This window comes from Pan paniscus, chromosome 13, assembly GCF_029289425.2.
Source record: "Pan paniscus chromosome 13, NHGRI_mPanPan1-v2.0_pri, whole genome shotgun sequence".
NCBI lineage: Eukaryota > Metazoa > Chordata > Mammalia > Primates > Hominidae > Pan > Pan paniscus.
In genome coordinates, this window is record NC_073262.2 from 85,249,762 (window position 1) to 85,271,061 (window position 21,300).

Below are 21,300 nucleotides of genomic sequence, written 5' to 3' on the forward strand. Positions count from 1 at the left end.
TGAAGTTTGGAATGTGAAGTTTGGAATGTGAAGGATGAAAAATTGGTAGCATTGCTTTGCAATTAAGCAACCTTACTCAAACCAAAGCTTTGTGGAATATGTCTATTTGCAAGTAAGTAAGTTTGAATTCATTTCCTTCTCATCATCTGTTCACTACAGCATAAAACAGGGAAAAAGAGAGCGCTGGGTAAAATAAAACCAGAGTTGAGCTTCTCTCTCCAGTTTTGTAAAGATTCATCTTTTCATCTGGAGTAAGTGGCCCAGGGATCTTTACTTTTGATCTTTAGCACATTTCAAAGTGATTCTTGTCCATTGATCTTTCTCTCACAGGTGAACAAAAAGTTCCTGTAGTTTTAAATTTCCATAAATTCTGCTACATTTTAAATTCTGAATATTTAGAAAGACTCTAAAGTGCTGGAGAAATTAACCTTCCCCTGAAACTCTTATTACTTCTGTCTAAATTTTCTCAGCAAAAATATACTTAAATATCACTGCAGGTCTTAAAAATGAACAACCATATGACCCTTTTTCATATTATCTGTCACCTCATATTTAAAAAGTATCTCATCCTTTCTAAGTGGTCATATCTGAATGTCTAATTAAGATTATAAAACCTATTAAAGAAGGTTAGAACTGAATTCTTTTTTCCTCACAGTATTTAAATTTTTAAAGATATTCAACAAAAGGTAATCATTAGGTAATAATTTTAAATAATAATTTTTCGCCGGGCGCTATGGCTCACACCTGTAATCCCAGCGCTTTGGGAGGCCGAGGCGGGCGGATCACCCAAGGTCAGGAGTTCAAGGCCAGCTTGGCCAACATGGTGAAACCCCATCTTTACAAAAATACAAAAATTAGCCAGGCATGATGGCGGATGCCTGTAATCCCAGCTACTTGGGAGGCTGAGGTGGGAGAATCACATGAACCTGGGAGGCAGAGGTTGCACTGAGCCGAGATGGCACCATTGCACTCCAGCCTGTGTGACAGAGTGAAACTCTGTCTCAAAATAATAATAATAATAATAATAATTTTAATGATCTTTTGACACAATTATATTGTTTTTTTTTAACTTAGCAAGACTGGGCCTGAAAGAGAAAACAGAAGGAAAGATAGCAGAGGAAGAAGGGAAGAAGGAAAGGAAAGAGGGAAAGAAAGAGAAAGAAAAGAAAAAAAGGGGAAAAAAAGAAAAGAAGGAAGGGAGGGAGGGAGGGAGGGAGGGAGGGAGGAAGGAAGGAAGGAAGGAAGGAAGGAAAAAGAGGTATGATTGATGTAATTCATAGAAGCTACAGTGTGACAATCTCCACTGAGATTTAGAATCAATGAATAGTGTGCAAGTGTAGAGATTCCCTAGCCCAAAAGATCAAATCCAATCTGAATGAATATAATAATACCCTTAAAGAAAGATGTCCATTATGACTTGGTGGAAGATATGAAAAAGCAGGGGTATTCTGTCACAAAATCATCTAAAACAAAAATTCAAGGAGAAAAAGAAAACTAGAAGTGCCTATCCAAGCCTCATCCAGGAAAGAAAGCAATTTAGCCAACTATACTTAGAGTAATGCAATCCCATGAAAAATGTTCTTCCTGTCAGGGAAACGAGTACATCAGGCTAAAGAAATTTGTATCTATCTAAATCTCACTGCTCTGATTCTGATTTCAGATGGATGTGCCTACAAATCGAGAATACTCTCATTTAAGAATGCTCATAAATATTGATATATTAACATTTCTATTCCATACATCAGTCCCACAAGCCTGGTCAATGGAAGTCCATCATACCAGTGGTTAACATACCCACCTAGAGTTACTACACCAGATTTAGGATAACATATACTTACTAGGATAATAATCAGCCAGGCTTCCTCCAGTGGACATCCTAACCATGCTATTAGCTTTTGGTGCTCTCCATTTGAAATTTCTACAACTAAAACTCGTCCATTCCTTGTCAACATTAAGCAATATGTGTATGTGCAAACCATAAAGACAAGTTATAGGTGTCCTTTCTGGATGTTCTTCCATCATACATAACTCCCTCTGTGTGCTAGATTCTTTAGTAAGTAGTGGAGACGTAGCATACCCACTTTGATATAGCTCACAACCTGGCAGAGGAGACTGAAATGTGTATAAATGTAGTTAGGCATGGTGGCTCATGCCTATAATCTCAGCAATTTAAGAGGCTGAGGCAGAGGGGATTGCTTGAGCCCAGGAGTTCAAGACTAGCCTGAAGAACAAAGTGAGACCCTCATCTCTGCAAAAAATTTAAAAGTTAGCCAGGCATGGTGGTGCCCGCCCATAGTCCCAGCTACTCAGTAGACTGAGGTGGAAGGATCTCTTCCACCCAGGAGTTCAGGGCTGCAGTGAGCTATGACTATGCCACTGCACTCCAGCCTGGGCAACATAGCCAGACCCTGACTCAAAAAAAAAAATGTGTGTGCACATGATATAGTATTAAAAACACTATAATGGTGCTTTGTGGGAGTGAAATTGAAGCAAGTGGAGGGGGAACTTAATTCTGCATGCAACTCAGTTGAGAGGGATCAGTTCTACAATTTAAATAACCAAGAGACTTTACCAAACATTCACCATTTTTTTTCATAAAATAAAAGCAATGATTGCAGAATTTGTACTTATAGATGTTCTAACTCATGAATGACTACCCCAGATATTTTATATGCAAAGATTTCCATTAAATATAGGGAAAACCTGGTTCTGAGAGGAAAATATATCTGTTACGTAAAATTGAGAAAAGCATGTGACTCCCATAGTCCCATTTATTTGCACCCACTAATTTGCACTGGAAATGACTTGCCTACTAGCGAAACAACTCAGTTGTGTTCTCACAATTGGATCTAAGACATATTTCTAATACCACCCACAGTAAGCAAGCCCTGTGTCTATTTTTGCTCACCATTATGTCCACAGGAACTATAACAATGCCTCATACATAGAAGATGCTCAATATAACCTATTGAATATACAAAACAAATATTTAAGAATGCCAGTAGTTCCTTAAGATACTGGGTGGGTCATCAATGTGTTAAAAGGTTGAAACTGGACCTATTCTTTTTAGAACTAACCTAAACAAAATTAGTCATGCACAATCATTAGGATACTTTGATAAATATAAATACTCCCTAATAATGAGGGGTAGATAAGGGCCATAGGTCTTCATTCTCAAAATTTCTTAGTCTACCAGGTGTTCTATTACAATAAGTGTAAGTCTCAGATCGAATTCTGTAACACACTCAAACATATATTAGCAAGCAGGCACAAAAACAGTTAAGTCCCAGTTATCTGACCTCTTGGGAACTCCAACTATCATGTTCCATCAAAGATTCATTTGAGAGAATTGCAGCAGTATTCTGGCAGCAAGAGTCAGCTAAATTTCTAGTCAGAACCAGGTGGCAGAATCCTCAGTTAATGGCTACACATGGGACCAAATAGCATTCTAGACCTGGGATACCACCCTGATGGGTCTAGGCTACGGTTTCTCAACCTTAGCACTACCAATATTCTGGGTTGTGTAATTCTTCATTGCGGGTGAGTGATGAGATTTTATACATTGTAGGGTTTTCCACAACGCCCTGGGTATCTACCCACTAGATGTCAGTAGCAGCCTCTCCCCCAAGCTGTGACATCCAAAAATGTCTCCAGACATTGCTAAATATTCTGGGACAGGAGGTTGAGAGGCAAAATCACCCTAGTCAAGAACCACTAGTCAAGCCGCCTGGTTCACTGGAAATTTAGTCTCTTTTTAAGTTAAGTCAGTTGTGCCTATGCAACATTTCTAACCAATTCATACATCTTGAGCATTCTCATTCCACCAGTGAAGAATCATTTCTAACATTGCTTACAACATAATTAGGACACCTACCAGTGCTCATCAGAAAGCAAGATATGAGAGTGCTAGTAGCAGGTGCCTCTGGAGAGTGCACTCCTGATTAGATTCTTTCAAATGCTAACTAACTGCTTGTGGTGGGTGTATGCCTGATTAGAGTATTTCAAATGTTAACTAACCATCCTCTGACTTCAAATCAAATAAACACTTTTTCTCTAATTTTGATGCCAGCTTGGTAGTGCCCCCAAGCACCTCAGAGAAGCAACCACTGGAAAGCTTAAGGCTAAACTCTCAGGAAAAAAGTGATAAAGCTGATAGCAATAATGCCAATACCTTAAACACAAGCATACATGCTGTAATCCTACTGCTAGAACAACTGAGATGTAGCATGCTCTACAGTTTCTCTCCGAGTTTCATCCAACAAAAATGATTTTGCTCATGCACAAGCATATTCATTATAGCAGGTGTTCAGTTCAAAGAATGAATTATGGGCAAAAGTTTTGCAAGTATATAAATATTTGAGTATTAAGATTTAAATGGTGCTAGATTCCTATATCCACATGGGGTGCATTTACACTTGAACTTGGTTACATATCTTCCCAACACCAGCTTCCATGACTGAAAATTAAGAGGTGGTTTTAGATTATTTCAATTTTGAACTGAGTAAAAGTATGATTATGCTGACAAAAGACAGCTACTTCCCATCCAGGACTGGATATTCTGGAGATGTTTTCTGCATACAAAATACAGGAAAAAAAATAAGGACAGGGCAAATCAAGTGAATCCAATGAAATAATCACAGCCACATGGAGGTGTTTTGGATAAATTATACTCCTGGTCAGGGTGGCAGAGGTTTTATGCCTGACACAGAAAGAAAAAGAAAGAATGAATCAGAAAACAAGTCAAAAAAGGAAAAAGGGTAGTTGATACATTTGTCAAAACAGACATCTCTTTCACACACACTGTTCTGCCTCTCTGGACAGTGTACTTGAATCTGCTAATCCACCCAGTTAGGAACTGAAAGCATAAAACGACGAGGTGACCCAGAGGCCTTACCCCTAAAGATAACTGTGAATGCCAAGGATGGTGCCCACCTAGAAGGAGGTTCAGTTGACCCTCTCGGAAGAAACAGGAATAAATTCTACCCAATAATTAAACGTATCTACACACAACACCATTAATGTACACTGATTGCTTAGGAGACAGTGAGAGTTCTATGCCCCTGAGAGTCTTCCAGGGAAAAAGACTGGGCACAAGTGTTGTTAAAAACATAGAAGGTGTTATCTACCCAGAAGTGTTAAAATCATTACTGTACTTGCAGTGTCATCCCCAAACAATCACAAATAGGTTAGCTCTTTTTGACTTCCCTATCACCTGCTGGTGGAATTTGGGATCAAACCTAGGGATTAAACTGGGCAAGTCTGCACTTGAATCCAGTTATAGTTTCCTTTCATTACTAAAGAATCAGAGAACAGATATTGTCAAGAATACTAACAGAAGAGCACTGCAGTTGAACCAGAAAATTGGGAAGAGATTGGCAGAGATCATATAGAAGCCCCATCAATCCACTACTGTTCGAATTAAGTACTCAGGAAATCTAGACTAGTAGATAGGATAATGTGGTTCCACTTAACATAAGGACAGAATAATCCCTCCTGATGAGTCAGACCCGTGGGAGGGAATTTGTGTTGGATTTGAAAAAACTCATTTGGAGTTTCTGCCAAGCAGCATCTTATACTAAAAAGATATATAATTATGTAGAGTGACTAATTTACTTTTGCAGACCCCTTACGTGTTACATGAAATAAAGTCTTCTGTTTACCTGTTTGTCTCTACCACTGGGACCATGTCTTACAGGACAGGGACTGTGTCATCTGCATTCTTTTGTCTCTGTAGTGTAACACAGTATGAACACCCAATAAAGGTCTTTTGAGTGTTGAATAAATAGGCAGACAAGTCTTTATGCAGAAAAACTAATAGCATCTGCATATTTGAGTATTCCCTTGTGTGATTCCAGGCCATTTGTGAAACTTCAAATAAAACTGTCTTGAAAATGCATGGGCGTCACTTCTTCTATCCAGAAGTAATTTTTATCTGTTCCCTTTGTTACTTATATCTGTTTATTAGTAATTAAACTTATAAAAGGGCCCTTAAGTCTAGAAATCTAATATAACCATAGATTCTTTTTACTTTATAAATAAAAAGACCTGCTGAAATAATAAGGTGAGATTAATTCTTTTCAAAGCCTATATCATGGTTTATGATCTAAATATATTTTAAACAACCTAGTCCTAAATTTTTCATTTACTTTTAACACTCATGTGCATTAAATATAACCCAAATGATTTATTTATTTCTAGATTGCCAAATGTGAAGATAATACCATAAGCTTACAACTCTCTAATCTAAAATGTGGACATCTCTAGATAGAGTCTAAGTATGGCACTTTGCACAGCGTATTTCTTGGTAAAGATTTAAGCAATTGTTGAAGATCTGTGCTGTCTCCTTTCTAGTCCTCACAGCAACTCCTACACAGTGACTACTGAGTAGTACTCCTTTGTGTTAGCAGCTGGCTTCCTTATTTCAATATATTTTAAGAAACCTCTAAGTTGCAAACTAAAGCCCTATTAAGGCATTCCTCAAATTCTTTTTGACTAATCTAAGATCTAGTTTCAACATGACATAACTTTTCTTTGTCATATACAAGTCAGATATTAAATGAACACAAAATGAATTTCCAAAAATAATTTATAAAAGATATTGGCATTTTTATAGGACCACTTCTTGTATAAAGGTATTTAACTCGACACTTAGTCTTCTGACCTATAATATGTAACAGCAGGATTTTTTAAAAGTTGTTTTTAAGCAGGCACGGAGTCCAACTTATTTAATAACTCATTTAGCACAGAGATCTACCATTCAGAATGGATGCTGGTGGTCATAACACTGGACCAGGGCCTGAACTGCTCCTTCATGCTCCTTATTAGTTTCTGGATAATGGGAGGCCTGGGTGAATTGCAGGGATTCAATGGAATGGCAGTAGGGGGCACTCAGGTAATTGAGGCAATGGCTATTTATCAATTATTTCGATTTTTGCAATAATTTAACAACTGTGCATAGTTAGTGGTACACATTCATATAAAATAAGCCCTGTGGTAAGCCTTTTTGTTACTTTTTTTCTTCTAGAAAAGAAATGGACGATAAAGACAATTGAACTAAGAGCCGTTTCACTTTGAGGAAGAGAGTATCCTATTTCACAGTGTTCTCAGGGATTAGACATAATCAATTTAAGCAAGGCCTGAAGCTTCTGCAATTGAGGAAGAAAATGCTTTTTAAGAAAAAAACATATTTCTTATGCAAATTTTACAAAAAACAATAGGACTATATGAACACATTTCTAGAGTTCCTCCCAGAGGACCTAAAGCTCCAACTTCATTATCATCACTAAATCCTCCTCTGCTGATTGTCCAAAAGAAACTGCAAAACTGATTGACTCTTTGAAAGATTCTCCTGTGCCCAATATAAATTTTAACCCTAGCAAACTGAGAAATTTATTAAAATCCAGAATTAACATTACACGTCACATTAACTGTGTTTTTATATAGTAAACAGGAAAATAAATAGGTCAAGGCTGAAAATGAGATAATATATGCTTATTTTCTGATCCTACTCAATCGTTTTCAACTTGGCCAAAGATTATTCTTATAGCTTAGAATGGGGAACTCTATAGCATCCATAAGGCAGTCTCTTTCTCCCTCTGAAGTCTGTGTTTGAAATTCTTTCCTTATACAAATTGCTATGGACTCACTTCAAGCACCAAACTAAAATTCAGCTTTCTCTCGCCATCAGGTGGATCTCTTGATATGACTTGCTGGTGGGTGAGGGTGATTTGTCTGCTTTCATCTGAAGGAGGAGGACTACTATTTTGACATCCGGAATAAAGATTAGGAGGGTGAGGAGATGACTATAACATTGGCCTCCTGTCAATGCTTATAAAATAGAAGTTCTCAACCCTCATAGCACAGTAGAATCAACTGATGCTAGGGCTCATCCAGACAGATTAAACCAAAATCTTTGGGGTTGAGGCAGCAGCACTTTTAAAGGAGTAACTTAAAGTAGGTGATTCAAGGTGAGAAACACCACTATAAATTTATAGTACAAGCAAATAAAGTCAAAAGCTAAAACAGCAACAACAACAACCAACCTTTGTTTCATAAGGGAGTATTTGAGACAGAACAGGCATAAGGAGTGTTACTTAAGTCTCTAAAACAAAGTTTAATCAAGTAAGGTACATTCTTTGGTACGCTGGACCAGGCAGCTATGAAAGTTCAAAGAGAGTGAACACATGGAGTGAGCATGGGTGTTTTGCAGCAAGCAGCTGCAGGCAGAGCACTGACAAGCAGCCCTTCAGGCAAAGGGGAGTCCGAAGAGCACAGAGTGATCAAGACAGTGTTCAGGGCATGCACCCACAGACTCTTCTGAGGCACACATGAGACATACCTTCCCCCAGGGAGGCTGAAGACTTAGGTGAGAATTTGCAGAGTCTTAAAAGTGCCAGCCACATCGCAAGGGGAGAAGGAAAGCCAGTGAAATTTGAGCTACTGATCCTGTTACCAAAGTGGCAATACTCTTCAATAATTGGTTTATACTTTAAATACTTTTATATCTTTAACATAATATTCACTATGTGCAGGTAACTCCATTGAAAAACAAATAAGGCTATCAAAGTTGAGGGCCATCAGTAACTATGAGGCTACTGTATAATATGAACTGTCTGCATGAATAATAAACTGGATGGATGGATGGATGGATGGATGGATGGATGGATGGATGGATGGATGGGAAAAATGCCAGAATTTGGGCAAGGACAAAGAGAGTAAGGCAAGAATCAACAGCTACAATGAAAGCTGTAGAGTAACCAGAAAGCTGATTTTTAAAAAATAGAAGCAATGAGGTGTGAGGAATAGAACTTTCATATAAAGAATCTAAACACACTGCCAGGCGCAATGGCTCATACCTGTAATCCTAGCACTTTGGGAGGCTGAGGCAGGTGAATCTGTAGAGTCCAGGAATTTGAGTCCAGCCTGGGCAACATGGCAAACCCCGTCTCTATTAAAAATACAAAAATTAGGTGGGCACAGTGTTGAATGCCTGCAGTCCCAGCCGCTCAAGAGGCTGAGGTGGGAAGATCACCTGAGCCTGGAGGTTGAGGCTGAGGTGAGCCATGATCATGCCACTGCATTCCAGCCTGGGCAACAGAGTGAGACCTCATCTCAAAAATTTAAAAAAAAAAAATTTTTTTTTAAATCTAAACACATTATCTAAAAATGATTTGGAGTTTCAGACTTAAGAACAATTATGAGAAATGAATTTGACATCAAAATCTTAGAATTGCTGAGGAATTTTAATTCATGGAGACAATGGAATGTACCAGGATAGGTATATGACTTATTCTGGAAGATACAGACTATGTGGTTGCTATGCCTCACTAAGGGGAAATACATCTGAATGGTGCATGTGAAGGAGCCATCAATAGGTTCAAAGGCAAGGCTGGAGGAAACAGAGAAGCCAGCGCTTGCAGGCTATTGCAGAGGAAGAGAGGAACTGGTGGGCCAGGACAGGGCATGAGAGCTGAGGGGTCCTGGGAGGGTCCTGAGAGGTGTGGGGGAAAGGGAGTAAAGAAAGTAAAGAATACAGGGGTAGAGAGACCGTTTCCACAATACCCACCTCATAATTTTGCCCAAAGCCCACTTCTAAATCAAGAAGTGTACTTTTTCACATGTAAATAGAAATCTCTAGATGTTAACTTTATTTTGAGTAATATAAGACATACTTTGAATTATAAACTTTTCAGGCATTGTCAAGTCCCCAGGGAAAATGATGCAACCTTCAGTATCTTCCCTACAACAACTGCGGATGGTGAAGCTCAGAAACAATCCTTCCACAAATAGAGATAACATAGTTTCTTTTGCATTTATCTTTGGTCATTCAGCAGTTTGGAGACTTCTCAAAAGGCACTGAGGCGTTAAGAAAATCCTCTTTTCACCAAATTGCTGTTCTCCCATGAAACTTTTCTGTTCTTTTAGAACACTTTAAAATTTCCTTGTTTCAGCATGTTAAAGAAATGTGAAATTTAAGCGACTAAGTCAGCCTACTGGGTCACCAATGCAAAATTACTGCAATCTGTTTCTCAGTTTATCAGGCTCCCTAAAGACCATTAAGTCCTATGCACAGCCATAACAGCTTCATCTTCAAATGCTCAGAAACATAGCCCAGAAATTAAAATGGGAGTTTAATTTATTCCTTCTTCTGTTCAACCCTTAATCTTTTTTCCAGTGCTTCTGCAAGTTGATTTACTTTAAATTGCAATTATCCTAAGAAGAAAATTGTAAAGGAAAAAGAACAAGGTTCTCAACCGGGCACAGTGGATCACGCCTGTAATTCCAGCATATTGGGAGGCCGAGGTGGAGGGATCACCTAAGGCCAGGAGTTCAAGACCAGCCTGGCCAACATGGGGAAACCCTGTCTCTACTAAAAATCCAAAAATTAGCTAGGCATGGTGGCGGGCACCTGTAATCCCAGATACTTGGGAGGCTGAGGCATGAGAATCACTTGAATCTGGGAGGCGGAGGTTGCAGTGAGCTGCAATGCACTCCAGCCTGCGTGATGGAGCGCAACTCTGTCTCAAAAAAAAAAAAACAAAAACAAGGATCTTTGCCATTAATTCTGCTTTCACGCTCTCCCTTTCTCATTTCCCATGTTCTATACTCCCTATCAAGCTCTGCCTTTCGAGTGTGGGGGCAGGGCAGAGTAGGGGAATCCTCACCCTACCAAAGCCTCTGATGACTCCTTCTTCCATTAAGCTCCTGCACCACTGATTATTTTAACCATTCACTTTATACTGAGCATGTGTATTACAGTTACTATTACTGCGTAACAAATAACCACAAAACTTTGTGGCTTAAAACCACTTTACTATGCTCCTGGATTCTGTAGGTCAAGAATTAAGATAGCACACAGCTTATCTGTGCTCCACAATGCCTGGGCTTCTGCTGGGAATTACTCATGGGATGGAGGCTGGAGTTCTCCAGACAGCACAACCGCTGCCATCACGCTGGCTGCAGCAGAGAGACACGGCTGGGGCTTCATGCTCCATGGAGCCAGTGAGAGCTCTGCCCCTTCTGAGTTGGGGCAGGAGCTCCCCAGGTGTCGCTGCAACTACCCAAACCGTGGCTGCAGACTCATGCATCCTGCATTCTTGGGGGCCCAGGAAGGCCCCCCCTACCCTCACAGGCTCAGAAGTGACTGCTCCCACTGCCTGGCTTTTCCCTGCTATGGGTGCCTGCTCCCATGACTGGTGGTGGATGCTGGCTCTGCCTCAGTGGGACTTGAGCTGGGGCTGTCAACTAAAGCAGCTGCTTGAGCTCTCCATGTGGCCTGGGCTCCCTTATACCATGGTGGCCTTAGAGTAGTCTTTTTCTTTCCTGGGCGCTCATCTGCAAAAGCAAGACAGAAGCTACAATGCCTTTTATGACCTAGCCTCCATAGCTATGCAGGCATTTCCTCTGCATCTATTGGTTACAAGTGAATCATTAAATCCGATCAGATTTAAAAGAAAGGACATACATCCCACCTCTCAATGGAGTGCCAGAGAACTTGTGGATATGTTTTAAATCCACCACAATGTGCTTCTCTGTGTTATTATTTCTTATGTATGTTCTGGCTTTTAAGCTTTGTATTGTCTAAACTGATAAAATTTTCAGAAATAACAAATAAAAATACAGAATGCCCCCACTAGATTTGAATTTCAGATGAATAGGACATCCTTTTACTATTAAAAAAAATTATTTGTTGTCTATCTGAAACTTAATTTTAACTGGATGGCCCATCTTTTATCAGACAAGCCAACCCAAGCACATATCCCTGTGCTATAGGCATCAGAGAGGTTTAATTATGCCAGTTATTGACCCAAATGTAATATCTGATTAGATTGCTAAATAATTACATGTACCAGATCTCTAGACTCTACTCCCTCCATTGCAATCATAAAAGTAAAATCCCATATTCCACCTCCAGATCTTCAGGTTGCTACTTCAACATGACAGGAAAGTCCCTTGAAGCCTGGTCTAGGAACACAATCCTACTTTACTCTCAGGATAAAAATAAATCCGTAAGTAAAAATTTTCAGGTTTTAGAGTTTCCATCATTGTTAATTAGATTTGAACACTCTACAGCAAAGTTCTCTTAGGTTTTGAAAATAAAATTGGGTAGTTTTATAAGAGCTGATTATTAAAAAATAAGTAATGCTATTTCAAAATGCTCCTGCTTTTTTTGTCATCATCAACACATTTCTCTTTCTGTACCATCTGTTGCAGAATATTCATTTTCTGAAAGGTTTTTTTCAGGTTGCTTGCTACACAATTTTCAACAACAGAGGACCCATAGAGAGGACTCAAAATTATTGTAAGTTGTTTAGAAATCCCAAGCCTTCCTTGTTTATGCACTGAATACATAAAAGTGCTATTACTGTTTTGTGGAAATTCACATTTTAATCTTCACATTTGTGTAGCTGAAAAAAAATATTGAGTTGTCCACTGGATTTCCTTCATGGAGAGAGCTGTTTTACTCAGAAACATATCTTCAGGTTTGTTTACAAAAATTAGGTCTTTGGGGGATGGATTTAGATGACAAAGAAGAGTTTTAAAAGAAAAGTACTCATAAAATGAAGAAACAAAATCAGAGGTTGGGCATGATTGAGTTACTGAGTCAGGATGAAAAGAAAAAAGTTCAGAAGAAGAGAAGTTAGCCCAGCCATGCATTGAAATACATGCCCCCTAAAAGAAAAGATGACCACTTTTTAAAAATATATAAAATGTTTTTAAACAACGTGTGGTAGACTGTTTGCAAGTTGGCTCAATAATTCTTCTTCCTATATCCTTTTCCTTGATTATCCCCTACCCAACACTGATTCTGGGCTGGGCCTTCAGTCTTTCCTTGATCAATGGCAAATCTGACACAGGCAGAGATTTTTTAAGTGCTCATGTATTAAGAACATGTCTCCTGCTACTTTTCAGAACTTTGTGGCTGCTATCATGTTAAAAGCCAAGGCTAGTCTGCTAAATAATAAAAGAATATGGTCCAGTTGTTACAGGATCTTTGGGGTGTCACTTTTCTGGCCGGAAACCTCTGGCTGGTGGTGCGTTTGCCCACCTTTTGCTCAGACCCAGCTTGTTCCACCCACTCGGCCTGGCAGGCTGCACTTGGATCACACTACCAGCATGGATCCCACATCTGCCAAGGGTGAGCCAGGCATGGAGCTGCAAGGGGTGTGTGAGCAAGTGAGTGTAGGGTCCGGCCACTGCACATAGTCACACTGGCTGCTGCAGTGTGGCAGGCAGCTCCAGGTGCTGACACAGGTGCCAGCTCTCTGCAAGGCTGCAGCTGGACCAGCTACACTGCAAGCAGCTTTCCCAACTGGCACCAAGGAATTCAGCAGCACCCAGAAGCTCAGAGATTCCAAAAACCATAGGGCCTCAAAGAGGGAGTCATGGCCCTGAATGTCTAGGCTCCCCAAAGAGCCTCAGCTCTTCTCTTCATCAGCAATGTGGTGAGCAAGGGGTATGTTTCTGTCCTGTGTCTGTTACAGATCTTCTAGACTTGCCATTTGGTGGGCCCCAAGTTCTTGTCCTGTGACCAGGAAGAATGAGGCACACAGACAAATGGAGGGTGAGCAAGATGAAGAGAAGCTTTATTGAGCAGTAGAAGAGCTCAGAGACCTGCTGTGGGTAGCTCCTTTCTGCAGCTAGGATGTTCCAACGAGTGTTCAGCCTTCAGCAGAGAGGAGGAGGCTCTGGGTTGGGTGGCTCCTCTCTGCTGGCAGCCCGTGCCATCCTCTCTGCAGCTCTTAGCAGAGTAGAGACCCTGGAGTGGGAAGCTTCTCTCTGCTGCTGGTCATTCCATCATCTGCTCATCTCTAGCTGAGCCCGGGACTTTTATGGGCCCCAGAGGGGATGAAGTCACACCAATTGGTCCATGGGCAGCCATGGGTGGGCCCAGAGAAAGCACCACAAGTTCCCACTCCATTCCGTGGGACTGGCAGCCCAGCCCCCAGCCTTCAGGCCCTCCCTGTCCTAAAGGTAGGGTCTCACTGGGGACCTTCCCCCTTCCACCCAGGAATCTGCCTGCCTCCTGCTGCCATTCATGGTGCCCAGGTTCAGCCCCAACTTTGCTCCAAGATGAGAGCAGGCACTGATAGCAGGGAGAATCCAGGCAGAGGGAGCAGGCATTTCTGAGCCTATGAGGGCAGGGGGGCCTTCCCGGGCCCCCAAGAGCGCAGGATGCGTGAGTCTGCAGCCACGGCTTGGGCAGCTGCAGCAACACCTGGGGAGCTTCTGCCCCAACTCAGAAGGGGCAGGGCTCTCACTGGCTCCATGGAGCATGAAGCCCCAGCCATGTCTCTCTGCTGCAGCCAGCATGATGACAGCGGTTGTGCTGTCTGGAGCGGCCACTGCCATCAGTCATCCCTATCACCCCAGTCAACATCCAACACCAACTGGTCAAATTAAAAGTAAAGCCATTCTAGAATAATCAGCCCTCAGATGGACATGGAACTACTTGGTCAACCCACAGATTCAGGAACAATAATAAAATGATCGTTAGCTTTAATTTCTTGGGTGGTTTCTCATGAAGCAAAAGCTAACAGATGCAAATATCTATTATCCAATTTTAAACTGTATACTGTACTATGATACAATCTTACTTTTTTGGTCCCACATATCCAATAAAAATTTTCTAGACAATCAGCCCATGATTGGTGGTGATTTGGAAGCAGAATAAAATTGGGCAATGGCAGTAGTTTAAAGATAGAATAGTGGAAGAACAGGCATGAGAAAGGAATTAATAGAGGAGAAGATAAATGGTACAATAGACAAAGAGAATAAAACAACATTAGAAACTCAGGCCAAGAATAAGTGGCTTTCATGAAACTGAAGATACCAGAAGAGAGGTTAGAGGTTGTAGCCAATTACATTAAATGTAAGAATACAATATGAACTCAGTTGATCTAGGGAACATCTAAGGAGCTGACACTCGGGTTGCCCTAAAATACATCACACACACACATACATACATACATACATACATACATACATACATACCAGTTTGGTGGGGGAAGCTGATATACACTCTCTCTATGTGGTCATCTTTGACATTAATTTGAAAGGCAACTTGGCCAGAATTAAAGATGAACCCAGTTCATAGAATGACAAAAGTCCTGGCTATAACTTAGGTGTGTTCTTTTATTGTTTCTAGAAATTCTCTCACCTTTCCTGTCTGTAAATAATTGTTTAGGAAAATATCATCAGTTTTGCTGATATTCACTCCCTAAAAATGGTATAACTGAGACCACATTGATTACTACTGGAGGTTAGCACAGAAGAGGTGAGTTGAAGTTTTTTGTTTTTTGTTTTTGTTTTTGGAGATGAAGTCTCATTCTTTTGCCCAGGCTGGAATGCAGTGGCGCCATCTCAGTTCACTGTAACCACCACCTCCCAGGTTCAAGCAATTCTCCCTGCCTCAGCCTCTTGAGTAGCTTGGATTACAGGCACCTGCCACCACACCCCAGCTAATTTTGGTATTTTTTAGTAGAGACAGGGTTTTGCCATGTTGGCCAGGCTGGTCTTGAACTCCTGACCTCAGGTGATCCGCCCACCTCGGCCTCCCAAAGTGAGTTGAAGTTTATTAGTAGTTGCAGAATGCAGGTAAGAAGCTCAAGTAAAATGCAGACTGTGAGAGCAGCAAAATAGAAAGTTAATTATTTGGATGTTTACACTGAAATTTTAGTTTGCTCAACAAGATGTGGTATTAAGTTAAATTCCTTTTTTAAAAAAAGAACTCAGGTCAACAAGAAACATTATCAAAAAATGTAAACTTTATACCAAGAAAGAGCCAGAATATTAATAAATAATTTTAAAATTGCAGCAATTTAAACTCCTAAAATTTCATAGAGTGATGTTTAGATTCCTCTTTCACTCTGAAATATCTCAACCTACTAATACTTCATTGGGTTAAAAGTAAACCCTTTTATAAAAGTGATATTTTATAAAATAAATTATATACTATTCCTAGAAATTTAGTTTTTAAAAAAAATTTCATACACTTTTCCTAAAGTACACATGCCCAGAACTATACAGGAAGTATTTACAAATTAAGAAGATCTTACTGGAATACAAAAGAATAAGAATTTTAATTATATCTGATAGAAATTATAATGAAATGTAAATAAAATTTTATTTTAATTTTTCATTTGGAATAATTCTGGTTAATTTGTAGTGTCTGTGCACTAAAATAGATATTCCATTTACATAGAGCAGTGCTTAGATAACCTGTGTAATTATTTGAGAGTTATCAGCACTTTAAGCCATTCCTAAACTAGCAATATAAATTTGATACATTACACAAAACATTTCAAGAGGAAATTTGCTATTTCTTGAACATTGCTTAGAATACTAACCGAATGATCTTAATTTTAAACATGCTGTCAATCATTATAATCACAGAAAACAGTCATATTCAGAGAAAAGGAAAAAAGTACTTCCCATGAAGAGCTACTTAAAATGACAAAAGTAATCATTCGCTCAGTCCAAGGATATGGAGAATACAGTGGAAAGTTTATCGAAAAAGACAACCAATGAAAGAAGTTACAGGTTTTCAGAAATCAAAGTTTTTAAAAGATAGTCTATACGTATTTTATTATTATCCCTAAGCATGCTACTACTGATTAATTTTAATTTCTGCATTTGTTGCTAATTGATGAGGAAAATGCATGCCATATATATAAAATAGCCATTCCTGGTAAGAATTCACAGCATTCTAAGAAATTTAACCCAAGACAGTTTTGAAAGCCAGGTTATATTGGTTTTTTAAGTGTTTCATGATTGTTACTCTTTTTTTAACTCATAAAAGATTTACCAAGTGTTTAGTATTATACGTCAGGTACTCTTAAAGAGTTTTTTCCACTCTAATGAAGAAAATAGAAAAGTGAACCAAAGAAAGATATTTTCTTTCTAACGTTTCTTTAAGTGTGACTTAGTGGCCAGCTTCAGAATCACTTCATCAGTCTCTGGGTGGGGGCCTGAGGGGAGTGGATTTTTTTTTTTAATCATGTTCCTTGGTGGATATTTTTCCTAAGATTTTAAAACCACTCACCTAAAACTGAGAGCATTTGACCTTAACAATTCATTTCAAGCCCGTCTCTGCCCTGGGCCCTGCCCTGGGCCCTGCCCTGGTCCAATTAGGCCTACCGATGACAAGAGGCCCCGCCAATGCAGAAGGTGACCTCAAGCCCAACCTATCTGTGGTACTACCCATCAGGGCTGCTAAACAAATATTTCTGGTGCTTTCCTCTTCCTACACTAGCTGTTCCCTCACAGCTAGTTGTGACCCTGTGATCAGTAGTGGCATATGAGATGTAAACAGAAGTCATTCCAGGCAGAGGTGTCACTCCAGCCAGAGGTTTTAAAAGCTAAAGCATGAGTTTCCATATCCTTTTCTAAATTCCTTCATAACTGTGGAAACACAGGGATGGATTCTCCCTCAGTCCTTGAGTAAGGACAATGTGGAGCACATCTCCAATGGATGGCCTCGTGAAATACGGGTAAGAAATAAACCTGTTTTTTAAGTCATTAAGACATTTAAGTTTGCTTGTTTCCACTATCCTGATGGCTACATAACCACACCAGCTACATAAAGTACAAAAAGTCATCAATCCATTGATCCAGAGTAAAGGGAGAACTTTCAAACCTCTGTTATCCCCTCCTAAATTTCACCCAAGCATCATAGTCAAATTGTGTCTCTGAGTATTCCACAAATCCAGAGCTGCTCACCAAGGGTGGAGTAAAAAGAGAGGAAGGAGTAGCTTCGAACTAAATGTTAATGTGAACTGTACTTGTGATGGGAATTACATTTTAGAATCAAAATTCCAATTAAACACACCTGCACATACACACACCAAAACATCTAAAGGATGTCACATCTTCCAGCTCTCATATTTTTTTAATGCTTCCAAGGCCTATCTGATTTTCAGACTAATCTCCTGTGACTTTGTCAATAGGATATCATGCCATTACTGTTCAATAGGATATCATACTGTCACTTAATGACATATGACTTTATTACAATGACTGTGGAAGATAGGTATGAAATATAACTCTATAGCACTGTCACAGAAAGAATAAATTACTCCCCAAGGTATGTATGTATGTATGTATGTATGTAGTTATTTATTTGTTTGTTTTTGAGATGGAGTCTCGCCCTTCGCCCTATCGCCCAGGCTGGAATGCAGTGGCGCAATCTCAGCTCACTGCAACCTCCACTTCCCAGGTTCAAGCAACTCTCCTGCCTCAACCTCCTGAGTAGCCAGGATTACAGGCACATGCCACCACACCTGGCTAATTTTTTGTATCTTTAGTAGAGACGGGGTTTCACCATGTTGGCCAGGCTGGTCTCGAACTCCTGACCTTGTAATCCACCCGCCCTGGCCTCCCAAAGTGCTGGGATTACAGGTGTGAGCCACCGTGCCCAGCCTCCTCAAGGTATTTACATAATGAAAATTCAAACCCAGTTTTTTTCATTCATTCAATTATTTAACAAGTATTTATAGCTACTGAGGATACATCAGTGAACAACACAGACAAAAATCCATGCCCTGTGGATGTTATAATATAGAAAAAGAAGACAGGAAATAAACGAATAAGCTTATCATATAACATACCAGCAGGTCATAAATACCATGAAATTAATAAAACAAAAATTGTATATCTAACTTTTCAGAGTGAAGGTGTCTTGCATTTCTAAATAGAGTGGAAAAGGAAAGTATTCATGAGAAAATGGCACTGAAGGAATGGAAGGCCACATACTGACAGCAGAGGGGAAGCTCTTCAGGAAAAGGAAAGAGCAAGTACAAAGGTGTCACCAAAATGCCAGGGGTTCAGTCCAGGTCCTGCTGCTCACTGTGCACAAAGCCAGTCACTGAGACAATAAGTATTGCCAGAGAAGAAGGTGCTGCCGCTGAGGAGATGGGAGACCAGTCTCAAATCCATCTCCCTGATGGTCTAGAATTAAGGGTTTAAATGGCAGAGAAGAAATGTAACGTGGGGGGGGGGGGGGGCGGGGAAAGACAGGATTTAGGGAAGAGTAAGGAAGAGGAATTGGTCAACCAGAAGCAGGTGGTTAGTTAGGCAATTATGATGGGTGTTGGGTCTAGTGTCTCATCGTCCAGATGTGGTGATCTGGTAAGTTTCAGTTCCTTGATACTATCTGGGAGGCCTGATGGTTGGTTTTCTGAAAAAGCAACTCACATAAGATAATTGTAACTTTCTCAAGTTTTAAGATTGGGAGGGCCAATTTCTATGTTTATTCAAAATAAACCATAAATATCAGTTCTATAGGACAATTGGGCCGGTTTCAAAGGCAGGAAAGACAAAGTATGCCTGGATTGTTTGAGGAATAGCACTTTAAGTACACTTAAAATGAGTGCATTTCACTATACAGTTGTCTCTCAGCATAGTGGGGGATTGGTTCCAGAACCCCCGCGTATACCAAAATTCATGCAAACTCAAGGCCCAAGGTCAGAACTGCAGAACCCACATACATGTGAACAGTCAACCCTCCCTATACTGGAGTTTCACATCAATGAATACTGTATTTTCCATCCACGTTTGGTTGAAAAAAGTCTATGTACAAGACCCATGAAGTTCAAACCCATGTTGTTCAGGGGTCAACTGCGAGTAAATTTACCTTTATGTAAATAAAGCTGATGTTTTTAAAATAAAATAAAACGTTCATATTACAGGATGAGTTCTCATAGAAGCAGATTCTAACAAGCACTTTACAGCACATGATGTTACTTAGGAAGTGACCTTGGGAACGGCACCTGTGGAAGGGGGAGGAACTAAGTGGGAGTGAATAAAGGGAGAAGGCACATTGGGACTTCAGGCCAAAACACAGCTTCTGCAGACTCCATGGGGACTAACAAGATCCTTCAGAGTTATTGTACATTTGGCAAAAATGACCAGGCCTTTATACCTCCACCTGTATCAGTCACTCAGCATGGGCTGAGTCCTGGGAAGAGGGTATTGGGACTAAGAAAACAATACCCCTAAAAGAAGCCTTCAAAAACAGCCTCAGAAGCAAGAGTTTCCTCCGACCTTCTCCTGCCCTTCTCTCTCTCAGTTCCATTCTCCCCCGAGGCTAGCCTAGAAACTAGAATTCCTCTTCTCCAAGAGGGGTGGGGGTTGTGGGGTTATAGAAACCAGGACCCTTTTTCCCTGAAAATCTAAAAATATTACTGTAACTTTTCTGCCACTTTTCTGCGGAAAAACTTACCATAAAGAAATTATCTGACCTACCTTGTTTGACTGTAGGTCATCATGAGAGGTGACACCCGGGCTCGCTCTCGGCGCCTCCTCGGCCCTGGCGCCCACTCTGGCTTCAGCCCGCAGCTGCACCGTGGGAGCCCCTTTCTGGGCTGGCCAAGGCCCAAGCCGGCTCCCTCAGCTTGCGAGGAGGTGTGGAGGGAGAGGCGCAGGTGGGAACCTGGGCTGCGCCAGGCGCTTGCGGGCCAGAGCGAGTTCCGGGTGGGCGTGGGCTCGGCGGCCCGGCACTCGGAGCGGCGCCGCACCTGGCAGTGAGGGGCTTAGCACCTGGGCCAGCAGCTGCTGTGCTCGATTTCTCGCCGGGCCTTAGCTGCCTCCCCACAGGGCAGGGCTCCGGACCTGCAGCCGGCCATGCCTGAGCTTCCGCCGTGGACTCCTGCGCCTCCGGAGCCTCGCCGACCAGCGCCGCCCCCTGCTCCACGGCGCCCAGTCCCATCAACCGCCCAAGGGCTGAGGAGTGCGGCCGCAGGGCGCGGGACTGGCAGGCAGCTTCCCCTGCGCTCCGGTGCGGGAACCACTGGGTGAAGCCAGCTGGGCTCCTGAGTCTGGTGGGGACTTGGAGAATCTTTATGTCTAGCTAAGGGATTGTAAATACACCAATCAGCACTCTGTATCTAGCTCAAGGTTTGTAAACACACCAATCAGCACCATGTGTCTAGCTCAGGGTTTGTGAATGCACCAATTGGCACTCTGTCTCTAGTTAATTTGGTGGGGACTTGGAGAACCTTTATGTCTAGCTAAGGGATTGTAAATACACCAATCAGCACTCTATCTAGCTCAAGGTTTGTAAATGCACCAATCAGCACTCTGTGTCTAGTTCAGGGTTTGTAAATACCCCAACCGACACTCTGTATCTAGCTAATCTAGTGGGGAGGTGGAGAACTTTTTTGTCTAGCCCAGGGATTGTAAAGGCACCAATCAGCACCCTGTCAAAACGGACCAATCAGCTCTCTGCAAAACAGACCAATCGGCTCTCTGTAAAATGGACCAATCAGCAGGATGTGCGTGGCGCCAGGTAAGAGAATAAAA

At 41.0% G+C, this 21,300-nt stretch overlaps 1 protein-coding gene across 1 annotated transcript in view; it reads right to left on the reverse strand.

Annotated features, from left to right (window-relative positions):
* Positions 1-20,807, reverse strand: part of LOC134728705 (uncharacterized) — a 54,839-nt gene extending 34,032 nt beyond the window's left edge. Inside the window, exon 1 of the mRNA XM_063595231.1 lies at positions 20,245-20,807. Coding sequence (XP_063451301.1) covers positions 20,327-20,707 — 381 coding nt within the window. The 5' untranslated portion in view covers positions 20,708-20,807 and the 3' untranslated portion in view covers positions 20,245-20,326. The remainder of the gene's footprint in view (positions 1-20,244) is intronic.
* Positions 20,808-21,300: the final 493 nt, after the last annotated feature.